General features: G+C 39.8%; 1 protein-coding gene across 2 annotated transcripts; it reads left to right on the top strand.

The window, feature by feature from the left end:
* The first annotated feature begins 2664 nt into the window (after positions 1 to 2664).
* lingo1b (leucine rich repeat and Ig domain containing 1b) lies at positions 2665 to 17045 on the top strand. 2 transcript variants are annotated; one of them, XM_056242374.1, is made up of 2 exons: positions 2665 to 3095; positions 14322 to 17045. In XM_056242374.1, the coding sequence occupies exons 1-2, from the start codon at positions 3084 to 3086 to the stop codon at positions 16173 to 16175; spliced, it is 1866 nt and encodes a 621-aa protein (XP_056098349.1). In that variant the 5' UTR covers positions 2665 to 3083; the 3' UTR covers positions 16176 to 17045. The 2 variants fall into 2 exon arrangements, with proteins under 2 accessions (XP_056098349.1, XP_056098339.1); XM_056242364.1 differs by having other exon boundaries at positions 2667 to 3095; positions 14319 to 17045.
* Positions 17046 to 19594: the final 2549 nt, after the last annotated feature.

Here is a 19594-nt window from a genome sequence, read left to right as displayed (position 1 = left end):
GATACATGCGTCGGTGTACAAAGTCAATTGCGTTGGGTGCAAGATAGGGCCCTATGTGTTTCGCTTCAGTTTGAAACCAGATTAATTTCATGCTTGTCTTCCTTCACAAAAAAATGCCATAGATTGAGTACGCAAGAAGTAAAAATACATGTGCCTTGTGTTTATCAGTACCCTTATGTTTGTTGGGTAAAAAAGAAAAACTATATAAACAAAGTAAAAATTAATTTGACTTATAACTAAGTTATAAGCCCCTCCCCCTCCCCCTCCTCCCCCCTTCCCCCTCCTTATAGATTCTATAGATATCGCGATACATCGATAAAGTGAATTCTTTTGTCCACAATAACCGCGGTGTGAAAAATCTAATATCGTGACAGCCCTACTTTGAGTGCGACCTTCCTGTAGTTTAGCCAACACACTTGTCTGTGAGTTTTGATTATGCATTCCACTTTCAAACGTACGCACATATGCAAACTTCTCTAAATACTTTCCCTTGGGTGAATCCATTCTGCCATTTGCATTCCACTACATCAAATGGACGAAGGTACAGACCCCCGACCCCTTGATTTTGACCGAGTGAGCGAGTCTACTCATATAGGCAGCTCCATTTACCACACAATACAAAACGATAGTGATGTCACAGCAGATCATGCTTAATTTACTGCCCACCCCACACAACTTGTGTATAGACCTTATGCACCAGAGAAACAAGCGCGCCGTCATCTTTAGAATATTGTCTTTGAACTTCTGTTTTTGCGGTCACTCTGTATATTTCTATGGCATCGCTGTCGAGGAGTAATTAGCTGGTGAAGTGGATTTACTTATTGTAGAGTTAACGAAAGTTATCATGAGCATTGTAATGTTTATCATAAGCATTGTAAAGCAGATGTCTTAACAAATGTCGACCGGGAATTTTTTTACAAGCCGTTCATTCATACCTATGCAAGATCGCTGTGAAAATACAGACCGGAAGTCAAAAGACAACAAGCGCAGCGCTGAAAAGGGGCGGGGCTACATAAGGTCTAGTATATAAATTATTTTAAGATATAACAGCATAATACTTGGTTCTACCTTAGGCTGACTGTTTGTTATAGTTTACTGTATTTATATTTTATTCGGAGGGAAGTTTGCAAACCCTAGTGATCCTGAAGACCTTAAAGAGCTGGTTCAGATGTGTTTAAATTTAGGGTTGGAGCTAAACTCTGCAAGCCAGTGGTTTTACTTCTTGGTTGGGTCATCACTTACTGTCTAAAGTAAAATCTAGGTACTGAAGCAAAGCCATTTGATAACCAACTGTAATCATGGTTTAAAGGGTATAATAGGTCCCGTCCACACTTCTTGTTTCCATAGAAAATACATTAACACAGGAAAGATTCACGGGCTCTTGAGACTTTCAGCTTCTTGCCAGGTCAAAGCAGGTCATTTCTGTGAACTAAATGTGTCAAAAAGCATAAAGTGGAGATTAAAAGTTAGTTATATATAAGTCTACTACTTCTTACCATTGCACCTAATTACTAATGTTTTTTTTCTAGTATGATTATACAATTTTCTTTTGTCTGTCTGCTTCAAAAAAGATGCTTGATCAGAGAATCCATGCAGTGAATATTTTTTCAAAAAGCCACTTTGGAACTGGCAATGCCTTAACACACAGCCCTGTAATATGTAGTGATAATTCTATCACAAGAACCTTGACTGGTGCCATATACCACACACCAGCTCATCTAATAAGTCACACCATTGCCAGCTCTGCGCTGGTGTTCCATGGGAAGATTAGAGCATTAACAAAACGTCTAGGACAGATCCACAACGGATCACACACACGCACACTCTCACTCCCCCACATCGTGCCTTGATCTGGTTGTACTGTGCGGAGATAAATCCCTCACACACGTAGTGTCGGTTATGCTGCTCTTCGTTTTCCTCCTCTGCCCTTTCGCTCAGAGGAATATTGAGGCACCTCTTCAGTCTGTTTGTGCTGCTTAACAACCCCTGTGCCTCGTGCTCCACATCACCCTTCCCCTCCACCCCCATCAAATCTGCATTTGATTATCCTCCCCACCACCACCAGTAATCTCGCACGTCTCCCTACCTGCCGCACCACCGCCTCTTGCTTATTGTTTAGTATAATGGTGTGGGGACTTACAAGGATTTACACCTGATTATATCCCGCAGGGCGAATCCCCCATAGACTGACCTTGCAGTTCACTATTGCTATTGGCTAAGCAGACTCAGCCCATTCGGCCAAATTCCTCATCTCTCTCTCTCGTTCTGTGTCTCCGGCTCTCTCACTCACTCTCTCTCCATTGGCTGTTGTTTATCCACCCTGCCTGTTTACCTCCATGAGTCATCCATTTGTCACATTGCAGCTCCAGGTTGCTTTTGACGAACGCTGCCTTTTGCATAAAAGCCCGGCATTAATCGCCATGTTCTGACAGGATGACGGCGAGGTAGGGAAAGGTTTCACAAAGGTATACTCAAATTTCTGTGTCAACCCCCCACCTCCCGTGCCGGCATCCCTCCGTCCCTGCTCCTGTTTCCTGCTGCAGTCGGTCTGATGAACAGGAGAATTGAATTTCATTAGTTACATTGTCCCTGTTTTGAGCTTTGTGCTGCTTTCTTTTTTCCTCCCCCTCCTTCTCACTCCTTATCCGTCTCTGCCTGCCACTCTTAGGTTTTCTCACCCCCCTCCCTCCATCTACTCCATCTCTCCATCTCAATGCGCCACAGCTCCTCCCTCCACCTTGCACAGCTTCGACTCCTCCTTCTCCATCTTTCTTCCCTCACTCGCGCTCCCGCTCTCGCTCTGCTGGGTATGGCATGTATGTGAGCGGGTGCACTCCTGTTTACATGCATGCCTGCATCTGGGACAGACTCATGTATTCTGTGGACTGTAGCTGCTCGTGCTCCACACTCTGAGAATTTTCTGGACCCTTTGCTTGCTTTGAGGAATTGTTTGCCGTTTTTGTTTTTCTTCTCACTCATGAAATTCTTCAAAGGCCTCCTGTGTGCCACCCTGCCACTCTGGAGCGATTCGGATCCAAGCTGCACTCCGGCAGAATGGAATTGCCAAATTTAGACTCCACCGCATGACGTTTCTGGTAAGAGCAGTTTGCATTCAGTGCCAGATAAGCGTTTCGAGAACTCTGAGATCCTGTAAAGGGCTGAAAGGGGGATATGAGAATTTTGGGAATTGGAAATTTTAGGTAGGAAATGTGTCCGAGATGGATAGTGCATAGTCCGAGAGAGAAAGATGCTGAATAATGCTTCTTAACCGGACATGGGACCAAATACTGTGGACTGTCAATGCAGAGGGAGGGGGTCATTTGCTACAAATGAATATCTGTCCGTGTAAGCATTCATGCATATTTTCACCTGCACTGTTTCTAAAAAAAATCTCAATCCTACCATCCAACCCCCCTCCCCCCCCCCCCCCCCCCCCCCCCCATCTCATTTTTGTTATGAGTATTCTCCATGGCCAGGTTATAATACATGTTGTCTATGGTGCTGGCTTGTATGTATGCTAGACTTCTGAGTGTATTTTTAGTGCTGTTGTCATGGTTTATAACTCAAGGCTCTTTATTTTGCAGGATGCATTATGAAAGAAAATAATGTACTGCTTTCGATGCGTTTGAGTCTTTAATTCACAGACCTCATTATAGAGCCTCTTTTCTGCCTTTTTTTCTCTCTCTCACTTTCTCTCTCTCACACACACTTACTAACTCATTTCTCTCTTTCTTGCTCTCTTTTTCCTATCTCCCTGTTTTACTGCTTGGAAGCAACTTCCTCCGCAGCTAATGTGGCGTTTAAAGGAATAACAACATTACACTTCATTTCTTAATCTTGGCAAGCTGTCAAAAATACATTGAGAGGAGCCTTACTGGATACATCAAAGATTCATGTTATCTCAGTGTTCTCATTGGTTTCTTTTACAGCTGTCAGATCCCTCTATCCATAGTTTCTTATGTAAATGTGCATTGTCAGTGCACATCTATAAAAAAACATACATTTTGATATCATTAGCCATCATATATAGAGGCCAAAAATGTTCAGACATGGTGTGAGCCGATTCTCAGATTCAAATCTAAGACAATGCATCTACAATATGCATATAGGCTTGTGTTGGATAGGAAGACTGGAACATGAAACAACTGCATGGCAACAGTATCCTGGCCACATTCTGAAGATGCTGTAGCTGCCAGCGGAGAAATCCAGGCCAAAACATAATGCCATGGCTAAAAATCCAGCACTGAATAGTGATACAAATAAGACAGCCTATACATTGAGATAAGTTTCAGTATTCTAGTGATTATGTTAAAAGGCAATCTCCCCATTGAGCAGATTCTCAGTTGGTGGTAATAGCCATTATGATAATGCTGCAGTCTGATAACAAACAGAAGATGAAACAAGATAAGGCAGTGCTACAGGAGAACTGCATCACCTCACGCTCCTGTGCCATGCGTTCACACATAGATTAGACCCTGTGCCTGTCAGCCTCTCGTTTTCACAGCTTTTGTAAATGATGCAGCCCAGGCAGTAAAAAGGGGCCAAAATCCCCCAAATCATTGAAATTCAGATCCTTTCCGATTGCGAACCCGCCACATCCCTCTCTGCTTCCCTATTCATTCTCTTCTATACACTTTTTTAAGCACTCAGTGAGGGCCTGCTTTCAGCCGTGGTATAGATAGACAGACCAGGCGTGCATTTGTCCTCATTGTGAAGGGATGCAAGAATCGGACGCCATCAGCGCAGCGGTTCGTTTCTGTCACACAAAATGAGGGACTAGTGAAATAGGGCTGTACATAGCAGGAAAGCCTGCAAGAGGCTTCTGTGAGAGGCGACCGGGTGACATATCAGACAGCGCACACTCACTCCAGCCTCCCACAAATGTATTCAGAAGGTCACAGAGTCGCTTCACTGCAGCAGACTCACCCATTAAAATTTAATCATAACAGCTTTGTGTAAAAAGTAGAAAAATATGAGACCAGGCCCATGCCTTACTTTATTGCCACCCCCGTTTCTAAGGGTTACGTGTGCATGTGAATGAAAATTATGTTTACATCTTTGAAGAAATGCTATCTGTCGTTTTTGAGAAGTTGGTGTCGTATCTCCACTCATCATCTGGGTGGCTGCTGATGGCAAAATTTGCGCCTTGTGAAAGACAAGAGGAAGATATCATAGATTGTATCAGTCAGAGTAATCAAATTATTAGCCTCGGATGGAGTGGTCAGAGGAACAATGCCAGCATAATTCAGGAAGCTCGAGACTGATTATCCCGTGGCTAATTTTGTGAGATAAACCCCTTCCTAATAGAACCATTGATAAAGAACTCCAAGGAGCTCAGCTTGAGCTAGATTGCTTTTGGGATTACGGGTGTCCTATATTCTCTCCACATTTTCTCTCTTCTTTTGTTTCAATTAAACCCAAAACAATGAGCCCTGTGTTTAAAAGAGGAAGTGGTTGGAGTAATTACCAGCTTTGCCTGCTGGTAGCGGTGAATTTAAAGTGAATCTCAAGAGCATTAATGAGGAATGAAAAACACTTTATGGAATTATTATTAACCGTTACCGGAAAGCTGAGGGGAGGATTGACATGGGACTGAGACCAATTAGACTTTGCACCATGACAAGGAACCTGACAGCAGCCGTATCTTTGGAAATTTAGCCAGACCATGGGCTGAAATAACATATAATGTTTCAGCCGACTGATAAGAGGGCACATGCTTGATGCAGCTTACAAAGAATAGATGTGTTTTATTGTCAAGAGTAAGAGACAGAAACACAGTGCATCTGTTTCATTACCAGCCCTTGAAGGATGCTTATTTAAACTGCAACCATCACATATTGCTCCATTGGCAGTTAGTCAGAAGACCAATATTCGGATGACAGGTCGTAACTTATTTTAATCTCAACCATGCTTGGAGTTGAAACATTCATGTCAGTTACTCAATTTATGATTGCATGAAGCTTCCAGGCCACCAGTCGGCACAATGAAGAGTGTTGCTCTCGGTCTGAACCGTCTTTTCTATGGCGGTTTTAATTTTTGCTTCAGATTTAAATGCTTTTAGAGTACAATCATGGCAAGCCCTGGGAAGTCATGGGAAATATGTATTCAGATAAAAATACACTCTATAGTCTTGTTACAGCATGCTATACTGAATTCCATATACAAAGTGTCCATAGAATATTCCTCTCAATGTGAAAGCCCCACTTTGACAGTTTGGTCATACCCTTTGTTTGAATGGTATAAATTTCAGCGCAGTGCTTGACATTGTCGCTTCAATAAGTCTAGAGTTCTCTATGTTTCGACATCAAGGTTCATGTTAGTTTTTCCTTTAGTGGTATGTAGCTTTCCAAGCCTTGGGCTTTGATCTAAATCTTACTGTCATCAAAAAACAAGATCAAAAGAGAGGAGTCAAATGGAAGCAAATGGTTGGAAGATGCATTTCTGCTTTGAATGCTGAAGGCTTAAAACCCAAGCTGATTTGGTATACGAAGATTTTTGTGTGGGGTAGGAAGAAGACAAATATATGGGGCAAGCAGGGCTGATTATTGATTTGGCTCAGGTCCTCACTGATTAAGTGCTGTTGTAAATACCGATAAAGACACCTGCTTATGTTGTGATGAATGGTTGTGACTTGATTTGCTACTCACAACTTGAGCTGCCTTAACACTATTTTCAGTGACCTAGCATCCAGAAATATTTGTAAACAAAGTGTATCTTTTTCTCTCCGCTTTGAATGATATGCTAGTCAGTTATACTATACAGTAGGTACAACATAAGCAAAGCAGATATAAAACACTACGTTTTATTTGACAATGATCCCACACATCCTGATTTTGCTGAGTTAGGCTAGTTCACTCTGCGAGCTTTGGTGCTCCATTCCGAATTATTGTTCAAATCCGATTTTTTTGTATAGCTATTCACATTGTTGTTTTAAATGTGGCATATATCAGATTCCAGTGCAAATCATGGTCCTGAACTGACCTGTATGTGCAAAAGAATGATAAAAAGACGTCACGCAGCATGCTGTCATACGGAAGTAAACACTTAGGACATTAAAGTAAGTTTATTTATAGAGTGATCTGCCGTGGAAGCCAGCGAATTTATGCGCAGGCATTATAAAAAACAAAACAAAGACGAGGATGTGAAAAAAGAGTGCTGAGTTTTTAAACATTTATGATAAGAGCCTTTGTGTTTTGCCTGTATGAGCTGTCACTGTAATACTTGTGAGCTCTGACAAATCACTGTCCTTCACTGACTACCTATCGCAACTGTCTTGATAACTTTGGTTATGTAAAATCTTTGAAGTGACTCGCATGAGCGCAGAATTGTGACGAATAATGCTCTGGAGTGTCGCATTAATTCCGAAATGACTGCTGCAGACTGCGGTCGCATTGCAAAACATCTGACCTGTATTGGATTTAGTATCACACACTGAAGCGGCACAAATCGTAATCGAAAAGATCAGATTCCATGTGGTTTGTTCTGTTCATACTGTCATTAGAAAAACAGATCTGAGTCACATATGAGCAAAAAAAATCGTATTTGGGCCACATTTGCCTGCAGTCTGAACGTAGCCTTAGACGCGTTCCTGGCTCAACATATTTTGTTGACCCTGGGACAACATTCCTGTCTGAACATTTAAACATAACCATATCTTACACCTAAACCTAACCCTACCCATGACTTATCCCTAAAATTAGAGGGAAATGATGAATAACACTAATGTAGAAGCACCTAACCCTGGTTGTAAGCCTAAACTTGACATAAACTGTAAACTTGCCCCCTCAAATCTGATTGGTTGATTGGAATGTTGTTCCAGGATGGAATGGGGTCAATGATGCCGTAGAACTTCAGCGAGCGAATATGACTTTAACTGTATCCATAAAATGTTTCTTTACATTTAAGTTTTAAATGATCAGGGTATAAATGAATTGAACATTACAGACACAGAGCAAATGGGTCACCCGTGCCATTTCACAACCAGATTGCATGAGAGCAGACAACTAATTACAAGCAATTTAGCAGATAACTATTTATGTATTGGGAATATTTAGATAGCTGTTAACCACTGATTCGCTTCATACTGTGAAATGTGTGCAGTGTGATCAGGGATACCAGAGAGAGAGAAAAAGAGAGAGCGACAGGCAGAAAGAAAGGGATGATGAATAAATAGATAGGAAAAAGGAACAAAATGAACTCCCTCAGGCCAGTATATCCAATTAGTTGCTGCACTCTATATTCGCTTTACTTTCAACTCACAGTAGCTTTCTATTAGACTGTTGTGCCTATTATAAAACATTATGCTTCGTGGTATATCATTTGCCAGCACAAATGAATCATTATTTAATCCATCTCTAAAATAATGTAATAACAATCAAAGCAAAATTAAACATTTTCTAATTGTAATTCCAAATATATATTTTTTTACTTGTGGCTCACATTAGATCATCCTCTCTTGTGTTTATTCTTCCTGTGTTTATATTTATGCATTTCAAATGAGTAGAAATATGAGTCTTTTTATGATGTATGAATCATGAATTTTAATTTAAAAGCCTACAAAAGTGTTTTTATGCACTAAAACAGCAACCTGAATCAGTGTTTAATCTGTTTTATCTCACTATGGTACAATAAATATTCAAAAAAATTACATCATGATGAATTACCCCACCAATAATAAATTATTCTTTCTTTGATATAGTACTGTGTTAATAGAAAGCACAACAACCCTGCTGTTTACTGTAAATGTTTTTTTTCCTCCCCCAAAGTATAACTCTCTGGAGATCAAAACAAGTTATTAATTACTATGTAAAACATTGTTGTTTTATGATTGTTGTATCTAAACTGGAAGTTAAATCCCTGAATGAAGCACTCATTTGTGTTTAATGTACATAGTGAGAACAGGGTGCCAATTGGAATACATAGTACACAATAAAGCCAGTGCACTTAAAACATATAAGTATGAATGTAGGAAGCAGAAACTGAGAAACAATGAAAAATATCCATAGTTAAACAGTGTTCGAATTTGAAAATATTGTTTTAAAAATGGCCAAAATTACAAACAGTACAACTGAATGTGTCTTTTGTCATTTTGAACCCTTAAAGGGTTAGTTCACCCAAAAATGAAAATCATGTCATTAATGACTCACCCTCATGTCGTTCCAAGCCCGTAAGACCTCCGTTCATCTTCGGAACACAGTTTAAGATATTTTAGATTTAGTCCGAGAGCTTTCTGTCCCTCCATTGAAAATGTATTTTATTCAGCATTGTATTCTCTTCCGGTTCTGTTGTCAAGCCTGTTCAGTGACGCTGATGACGTAAGACGCTGCTGACGTGTTATCTGGTGCGCCCGAGCTTCGTTTACAGTCTGAGAGAGACGCACGCTGTAAACAAAACAATCTTTGCAAACATGTCTAAGGATTTCGACACAGAGGAAGACTTGCATTTTTTTGCCCAGCCATATTTATTTGAACCCGAACACACGGACGCACCAGATACACGTCAGCAGCGTCTTACGTAATCAGCATCACTGAGGACTCGTGAACACGGATTGACAACAGAACCGGAACACAATACAATGCGTAGTCGTAGTTTTTGTTATTTTTGGACCAAAATGTATTTCCGATGCTTCAAAAAATTCTAACTAACCCACTGATGTCACATGGACTACTTTGATGATGTCTTTATTTCCTTTCTGGACAAGGACAGTATACCGTACATTTTCAATGGAGGGACAGAAAACTCTCGGACTTAATTTAAAATATATTAAACTGTGTTCCGAAGATGAACGGAGGTCTTACGGGCTTGGAACGACATGAGGGTGAGTCATTAATGACATGATTTTCATTTTTGGTTGAACTAACCCTTTAATTGGGGACTATATTGAATATAAAACTCAAATAAATAGGGATCTGCAAGTGGGTCACTCCCAAGCTTTGCTTATTTGTCTTGTTTGGTCAAGCCGAGGCTCACCGCCAAGGTCAAGAGTACGACGGTGAACAGGGAGAGAAAATAGAGAGGCTGCGTAGATGGTCCGACGTGATATTTTTTCTCAAGGTTATCGCCAGGATGAAACAGAGGGGATGGTGTGGGAGAGAGAGCAGGATGATGGACCTTTGGGTTGAATTACATTTGTACATGAGTGGGAGAGACAGAATATCATCCAGTGAGCACTCAAACACATGAGCGGTGTAACATCAAAATATAAAATCAATTCAACTGATGTGGTTTCAGATGACGATGAATCTTGATATCGCCGTGACGGGCGTGTTTAGTTTCGTCGGTGTAATAAACCTTGAAACAATACGTCCCTGAAAAACAATTGTTTGTTGTTGACAAAGGTAAATACTCATATTTGCTAAGAGCTTCAGCCTTAAACATTAATTTCTCTGTGAGGGTCTCTAGCTTAAACAGATAAATAGCTCGGTTTTCCAACGTTGGAGGCAGAATTGATTTTGCCCTCTAGCTTGACAGATAGCTCTGAAAGTAACAAATAGCAAAGAAGAGGACAAATCTTTGAAGCGCAACACTTATTAACTTCATGAGTGTTGGGAAGGTGCAGTAATCTAAAAGTGATCTAGGCCTCCATTAGTAGAGGAAGGAGGCATCAGTCGGAAGACACCTTGTGAAAAAGAAGCCTCGCTAATTCCTCCCACATGCTGACAACAGATAATTGAAAAGCAAGGGTGCACACCCTTTCATTATGAACCGGATATGGACTTGTCAATTAACCTGCTCATATTTCATTGAACTTGATTGAACTTAACTGAACAGTCTTCTGAATTGCACCTGTTCAAACCCATGCCATGTTGATTGTGAGGTACAGTGGATGCTGCAATATGGTAAAATAGGGCATTACATTTGAGGGTCCCTCTCTCAGAGGAGCCCTATGTTAAAATAAACTTTATTTCTTCCCTTCAAGCTAGCGGGCAGGGTTGAATGGGTATGACCTTCCCATGTTACTGAGGGAAAAGAACAGAGGAGAAAATGTTATTTCCACCGAAAAGATCTTAGGAGAGCAACCCGCTTTAAAACGGCACGCAGCCTGTCGTGTGACTGAACGCTGGGTAGTAATTATTAAACAAAGAAAATGCTTAGCGCTGTTCTAAAATGGGAATGTTGATGCATACTCAACATATCACGCTTTTAATGTAAACAGCTGCACATTTAATTTGCTTCTTAAGGGAACACTACATTTATGACAGAGGCCTTTTAATAGTGAGGTGCATGCTTGTTACAGAACTGGCTTGACTTTAAGAATCCAATACAAGCACACTATTCCCTTTTCCCATATGCAGAATGACTCTCATTGACTACTGTATATTTCTTCAAATCAATCAGGCTAAAGCCACACATTTCTGTCTGAATATATTCCATGCCAGGAACGGTTGGTTACACTAAAGTACCCTGAGGTAGATATGCCTTTAAAGACACAATTCTCTACATGGAAATTCATGCGGGGGTGTTGACTAATAAGATGAGCTATTGACCATGTGAGTGAGTTCACTATATTGAGAATTACTCCGTCAATGCAATATTCTGGCAGTGCAACAGAGAGAAGCAGTTTTTTTCCTTCTTCATACATTATTCATAGTTGCCTGACAGACTTTGATTTGTATGTTTACAGAATGGGGGCTTCCTGAGCGATGATTTAATCTTTTAATTGGATAATAAATCCAACACTTTGTGTAGTGGCTTTTCAATTGCCATCAGTTGACCACCGAGGCCGAATTAGTTTTAAGGCATTTGCATACCTTAGCATTTGCGCTAAAACAAAGGTTAGAGTGATTAGGAACAAAGATGGAAAAGTGTGTGTGTGTGTGTGTGCGTAAACCATAATTTCATTTTGGAAAAAAGGGGAAAAAAAACAATATTTGTGGTTCTTATTAATTTGACTTTTTGTTTTTTCTTTTTTATTGAAATTATCATTTTCAGTTCGCCCATTGGCAAACATTTGCAAATTTCAGGCCAAGAAATAACAGCACAAATGTTTACAGTGCGCTTTTCATCACTTGTAAAACAGGTACACATTTCTGCCCATGAGCAGAGCTATTTTCTTTCTGTGGGAGTACTATGTGACACCACAACAGTGAACAAAATACAACATTTTGTATATTGGAAGCCACAGCCATTAATTAGGAAAACTGTGATCACACCATAGAGACCCACTGTAATTTTAAAGTGATTTCCATCTGCTTTTGCTTGCTTTTTTTTTAATTACCAAGCAAATTTGTCAAAATGTTTTAATGAGGCAGTACCTTTGACCTGTTCTCTCCTCAGACAAATCCCCCCAATTATAGTTAAAGGTCAAAGGTGGTTGTTTGGCAGATATTCAGGAGACATGCAAATTGAACTAAAATTTGTATTGCAGGGGATGTCACACATGATAACAGTTTAAACAACCCTGTTGTGCCTCCGGAGGCTTGATGCCTGCTCAGCCGGGAAAGATCGAGATAGATTCAGCGTGATTAAAACATCCCATTCTTGGCAGCTCTGTTTACGTCATGACCTTCACCCTCACACCTCTTCATGCCACACTAGTCGTTTAATCGATGTAGTAATTCTCTCACAGTAGCCTGATCGCTCTGCTCCCTGACTGTATGCAGATCACACTCGATAGATGAATGAGGGATAAGCACCCTTGACAGTAACGGTCCTTTTGATCTAGCTGAGGAGCACTAATATGAAACTGTAATCGTTGAAACTACTCACCTAATTTCACACCGGAATTCAAAATAATCTTGCACATTACCAACACACCTGACAACACTCACAGATGGAATCAACAAATCTATGCATTAAGTAGACTTTCACTCCCTATTTGCAGGCAGTTTCATTAGATCAAACTAGTCTGGCCTAGGCTGCTTCACAGTGCTGTGAGTTGTGTTGTACTTTTTTCTCAGAGAACACTCTTTCTGTGTCTTAGTTTTCAGTGTGGGAAAATTATATTTCATTAAAATATTGTCAAAAGCCTATTGCAAATGTGTAAATACAAGTTGGCTAAACATAAGATGTTCTATTCATTTTAAAATATGCACTCTACTGTTGAACCTACAAAGTATCATTAATGCATCCATTGAGTTTGCAAAAATGTATTTGAATTCACTGATGCAAGAAGTATTTAATTCTGGGTCACTTTCACTTGCTTTACAAATGGGAGCTACTTAAAGTTTACCTAATCAATTATTAAAGCTGCCCTGTCTACTTAACATGATTTGTATTTGACTAGTCCCATTAGCAACAACGTACCTCATCGAATGCAACTTGTGTGTCATTTAGGCAAATTCTCTGTCTTGAGTTCCTTTATGTCAATGTTTCACGAGTCTCTTCACAAGCCCTAAACCAAGATCTAGATCATTCTAAAGCACATAGCTCAAACAGGCTATGAGATTAAGACTGATCAATTTAGGAAGCAAAGTTTGAAGGTAAAATAGTACTGAGCCAAAGTTTATTTAGATTCAACCTGTTAAGAACCAAATTGTGGTCCCCCCACACTTCAGTTCTGCTCTAAATGCAGCCATTAATCATGTTCAATAAAAAAAAAATCTGATTACCATATATATAAAGTTATTTAAAATGTCCATAATAATAGACATGTGGTTCAAAGGCCAGATAATAATATGAATTCAAGATTTTTTTTAAATGTTAAATAAGTCGTTGCAGATTAATTTCCCTTGCTTTAATGTTTTTTCAGTATAGTTTACCATCTATTATTTATGTTGTTCTAAGTTATAACTACACTAGTTAGAATTATGCCATGCTTCATTTCAAAGGAATATTTGATTATTGTTTCTTTTTATTTAAATTTTAACTACAATTTCTGCTGTTTTGTCTATTCTCAAGGTTGCATTGAAGCTACAGTAGTACGCTTAAATCATTACTAATTTGAGGTGGTCCTAAGCCATTATTGAAAATGTATTTTCTGCACTAGCATGCAAAAAAATATATACCATTAGCCATCAAAAGAATGGAAAATATAAGTTACATGTCCAACATATGCCCATCTATATATAAATATATCTGTGGCTATACTTCTCTATGGTCAGTGTTGTTTATGGTTGTTTTCTTTTTCTCATACAGTCATTTACTTTTTAATGCCTCTGTTACATCATTAATCAAAGCTCTGAGTTGCCTTTCCGCAGCATGTTCCAGTGCAGTAGTCTGTTACATTTTTTAAGCGTCAGCATTTTCTCCAACACCATCTCTTGCTATTTTTAAGAACAGGAGCAATATGATTGTCTCTCAGTTCCTTTGCTTTTTTTCTGTCTTGTGGAATGAACTTTGTCCATGTTGTGACCCAATCTCTCTACTCTTTTTCTCAGCAGGTTACCATCAAAATGGTGGCCAGAGAGGCAAGTGGGCACAGCTACCTTGTGGCGTGCTGGCAGCCTATTCTTATCCTGATGCTGGGTACCGTGCTGTCCGGCTCTGCCACTGGCTGCCCCTCTCGCTGTGAGTGCAGTGCCCAAGAGCGCTCGGTTGTGTGTCATCGGCGGAAGCTGATCTCCCTCCCCGAGGGAATTCCCATTGACACACGACTATTAGATCTCAGCAAGAACCGCTTGAAAGCCATCAACCCTGAGGAATTTCTCAATTACCCACACCTGGAGGAGCTACAGCTTAATGAGAACATCATTTCCGTCATTGAACCAGGGGCCTTCATCAACCTCCTTGGCTTGCGAACTCTGGGACTACGCAACAACAAGCTGAAGTTGATTCAACAGGGTGTTTTCACTGGCCTCAGTAACCTCACTCGGTTAGATATTAGTGAGAATAAAATTGTTATTTTGTTGGACAACGTGTTTCAAGACCTCTACAACCTGAAAGAGCTGGAGGTGGGGGACAACGACCTGGTGTTCATCTCTCACAGAGCTTTTCATGGCCTTAGCAGCCTAGAGCAGCTCACTATGGAAAGATGCAACCTGACCTCTGTGCCAACAGAGGCCTTCAGTCATCTTCACAACCTGATGATCCTCAGGCTGCGGCATCTGAACATCAACGTCATTCGAGACTTTTCTTTCAGGAGGCTTTATCGACTCAAAGTCTTAGAGATAGCAAACTGGCCTCTTTTAGAAACCTTGACCACAAAGTCCCTCCATGGACTCAACATCACAACCTTGAGCATCACAAATTGCAATCTCACTGCCGTCCCTTATGTGGCCATTCAGCACCTGGTTTACCTTCGATTTTTCAACCTGTCCTTCAATCCGATTGAGGTTGTGGAGGGCAACAAAATGCACAATTTGCTGAGGCTCCAGGCTTTTCACTTGGTTGGGGGCCGTCTAGTCAGCATCGAGCCTTATTCATTCAGAGGACTCAACTACCTTCGGGTTCTCAATGTATCCAGCAATAGTTTAAGCACTTTAGAGGAGTCTGCCTTTCACTCTGTCGGCAATCTGGAGACACTGGCTCTTCATGACAACCCTTTGGCATGTGACTGTCGTCTCCTCTGGGTCTTTCGCCGTAGATGGAGACTTAATTTCAACCGCCAGCAGCCATCTTGTGAAATGCCAGAATTTTTGCAGGGTAAAGAGTTTAAAGACTTCCCAGATGTTCTCCCAACAAATTATTTTACTTGTCAGAAATCTAAGATCCGAGATCAAAAAGCCATTCATAGATTTGTGGATGAGGGGACCACTGTCCAATTCCCTTGCCAAGCAGATGGAGACCCCGCTCCCATGATTATGTGGCAGTCTCCAAAAAAGCAATTTATCACTACTAAAAGCATCGGCCGGCTGTCGGTGTCTCCTGATGGCACCCTAGAGGTTAGATATGCCCAAATACAAGACAATGGCACATACACATGCATTGCTGTCAATGCAGGGGGTAACGACACCCGTTTGGCTCACCTACACGTTCATAGCTACTCTCCCAATTGGCCCCATCAGCCCAATAAGACCTTTGCCTTCATCTCGAACCAGCCCAATGATAACAGTGCCAATGGAACTGGTGCGATGGATCCCTTTCCCTTCGATATGAAGACTCTCATTATCGCTACCACCATGGGGTTTATCTCTTTCTTGGGAGTGGTGCTGTTCTGTCTGGTGCTCTTGTTCCTCTGGAGTCGAGGGAAAGGCAATGCCAAGCCAAACATTGAAATTGAGTATGTGCCACGGAAAATAGATGGAGAAAGCAGCCCTGCTGAGGGATCTCACAAGATCAGTATGAAGATGATTTAAAAGACTAATCACTATTGTGTGTGCGTTACGTGAATATGTGTTCTTGACAACAGACTTACCTTGAGGGAGGAAGGAGAGCGTAATCTTTGCACCCCTTATGGAATTATAAAAAAGAACAATGTTCTGACAAAAGCCTTTTACATTTTTTTTACAGACTGTACAGATCAATCACGCAGGGATTGTGTACTCAAGGGGAAAGCAGACAGGTCATTTGAGGGTTTCAAAAATCTGTGTACTTGTTTGGGTAAATGTTGAAAAACATAGTCCTGTTGAAATTTGTGCAAAAGCCAGAATACAGAGGACCGGTATATATTTATACCTGTCCTCTTGTCTCTTTTTCTGTACATAATGATTTCGATGTACATTGGGCAATACAGTGGTTGAATGCAGCCGATCAGACGTTATTGGTTGTTGAGCCTACTGGAGTGCATGTGCTATATCTAGATACATGCAAATTGTATAGGTCTAATTAAATCACTGTAAATTTCCATTACCAACTCTTTATAAGAGATCAATTTGTTTTAAATGATTTATTGATTAGGCTTGACAATCATTAATATCTCAAAGGTCAAGTATTAATCATTGAATATGGTTTGATGGTGCGATTTCAATTTTGACATCTTACATAGTATCATAAAGCCAGATGTAGCTTTGAATTTAAAGCCATTTGCTTTGACTGAACATGTGACAAAACTATTGGACCTGTGGTTGTACTCACACTAAACTACTATTCCATCAGACAGATCTCCTTAGTTTTTATTCGCCTACTGGTGAAAAGTTTACAATTTTATTGATTTAGTCATCAAAATGTCGTCAATTTGCCATGCTATAATGCATTTTCTACCACTCTCAAGAGGCAGGAGTTGCTCAGTAGGTTATGTGTTCTACAACCCTTGAAACACATACAGTGCTGTTTTTTGGGACAATGGATGGCTGTAAAACATATTAAAATGACAAGCTTTTATACTTCAATGTCTTTGCTCAATTCTTTTGCTCTGCTCTGTGAATTAAACCTTGAGAGCTGGTGAGGTACACAGGAAGATTATTGCAACGCTGCTCTAATGTGCAGCTAAAACATTCGCTCTCCTTCACACGCCATATTACTATTCATCATGAAAAACATCTGAAAAACATATTTTCTCTGTAAATACTCATTTAGGTGTTAGTGGATAGAACACATAACGTTAGTGAGAGTGGATTTGAAATGTTAAATCAACCTAGGATTATAGGTTGAAACCCTATATGCATGAATATGCTTAATTTGTAATTGGATTAACTCAAAATGCATTAGTTTTGACCCTAAATAAAAATTGAGAGTATTGAGAATGGATACACATAGCCATACGCATACGCAAGTGTGCGATCTGCTAGGACTAGTCTACAACGACAGACTGTTGTGTATTTATTTGCTCTATTAAATAGTTTTGAGCTTCCTGCAACTCAAAGCCTGCCATTTCCCAATACTCACCACACACACACACACACACACACGCACGCACGCACACACGCACGCACGCACACACACGATGATCGTATAAATATACATTTGCCTTCTAAAGTAATCTATAACATGTTGCAACAAATCCACAAATATCCAGAGATGCTTTTGTTTTTGAATGCACTCGTTTAGACAAAGCTACCAGGGACAAAGCCACCACACAAATCAGGATAGGACCAACCTGACAACCCATCATCTCTCACAGGAGCATAATGGAAAACGTGTCAGCTGGAGTCTAAGCACAGAGCCCTTATGTTTAAATGGGAAATGATAGTTGTGTAAGATTATCTTCTTGCCATTTTTCTACCGAGATGACTCCAAAACAGTTGACCAAACCCCACACCTCTTTAATAATGAGTAAATACAACAGCAAGGGAGGGAGTGGGAGTGGTGAACATTAATAAGAGAGGAAGTGGAGCATCCAGATGCCAGAGAGAAGAAAGGCAAAAAAAGAAAAATGGAGATGATTAATAGTGAAATAAGACTAAGAACAAAGCCAATATGGAGGCTGTGTTATTCAAAAATTCAAAAATTATTAATTCAGGTTAATACAAAGCTGGTTAAAATATTTAGTAACTGAGCTTAACTACAATATAAATTAAAATGTAAGAGATAAGGAGGCAAATTTCCTCTCTATTGGATTACTTTAGGAACTACAGTATTTTGTCTTTTTTTGCTATTCATCTGTTCTACCTCTTTGACCAGTGACAAAGTCTCACTGTAATTCATCATGTTTAAGATCTCTGCCATTGTAATCTATTACTATTAAAATGACCATGTTTTGTTAATCCTACAGTATATGGAATACAATCTAACATTGAGCTGTGACGTCTGTGAGGTAAGTGTTTCTGTATGTAGCGCCCCCTTAGTGTGTCTTAGCTATATTATTGAAGTGCGCTCCCCGAATTCCTATTTGGCGAAAGATCTCTCTTTCTGTTATTAATTAATGCACCAATATAAATTACTAACTTCTTTATTATATGTTCACTTTTATTCCTAATAGTAACTTTACCTAATTTATACAGTATACACAATGTCTGTATAGATAAAGTAAAATATTAACTATATCTCTATCTCACATGCTAATTAAAATGAACTCTCACTTTAATAACCGTTTTAGAATTACACCTACTAAAATTATACTACCCTAAGAATAATATTACTTTGACTGTAAAGGAATTATTATGTTACTTTAACACAAATAATTACGTCCACTCTAAACCAAATTATTATTTGATATAAATGATATTATTTACTTTAAATATATCACTCGTATAAATATATAAAACCAAAAATATAAAGACAATCGTCACAGGAAATAGCTATGAACAATTTACTTAAAGAAAATATAAAATATTCACAAATATACAATTAGATTCAAATAAACAAAATTCAAATAATCACAATTCTCAATCACATTAAATTCCCCAAATTAAACCAATTGAAATTCTAAATCTAATGCCGGCAAATGACTAAATGGCCATCAAAATGAACAAACAAAATGAATACCCGGTTAGTCAAATGAATACGTGGCAGGCCTGTTGTGTAGCTTGAGATCGTTGAGACCTAAAACACAATGGTCACTTCACGCCTCGGCGTAACAAACAAAATAAAACTCGCCACAAACTGATGAGTCACCACCAGGTCGTCCTTCACCTCTCCGGATTCCGGAACATGATGCGTCCAATGCTCGACAACCTTCCGAACCTTCAGTCTCCTCCTCGACGATTAGCTTTTCAGGCGATGCACTCCATACAGCAACCGAGCAAGCTACTTGCTGGCAAAGTCCTTTTAGCTCGCTCGTGGTAAATAGCCGTCCACACTTTCTCCTCGGGGTGCTAACTATAACCGCAAATTTCACGACATGAACTATCACACTGTAATGTATAAGTGTCTGTAACTCACTCTTCGCGCAGTATAC

This window comes from Rhinichthys klamathensis, unplaced genomic scaffold, assembly GCF_029890125.1.
Source record: "Rhinichthys klamathensis goyatoka isolate OS25496 unplaced genomic scaffold, OSU_Roscu_1.1 h1tg000022l_1, whole genome shotgun sequence".
Taxonomy (NCBI): domain Eukaryota; kingdom Metazoa; phylum Chordata; class Actinopteri; order Cypriniformes; family Leuciscidae; genus Rhinichthys; species Rhinichthys klamathensis.
The sequence above is the reverse complement of the archived record's forward strand: the minus strand, read 5'-3'. Positions and strand labels throughout refer to the sequence as shown.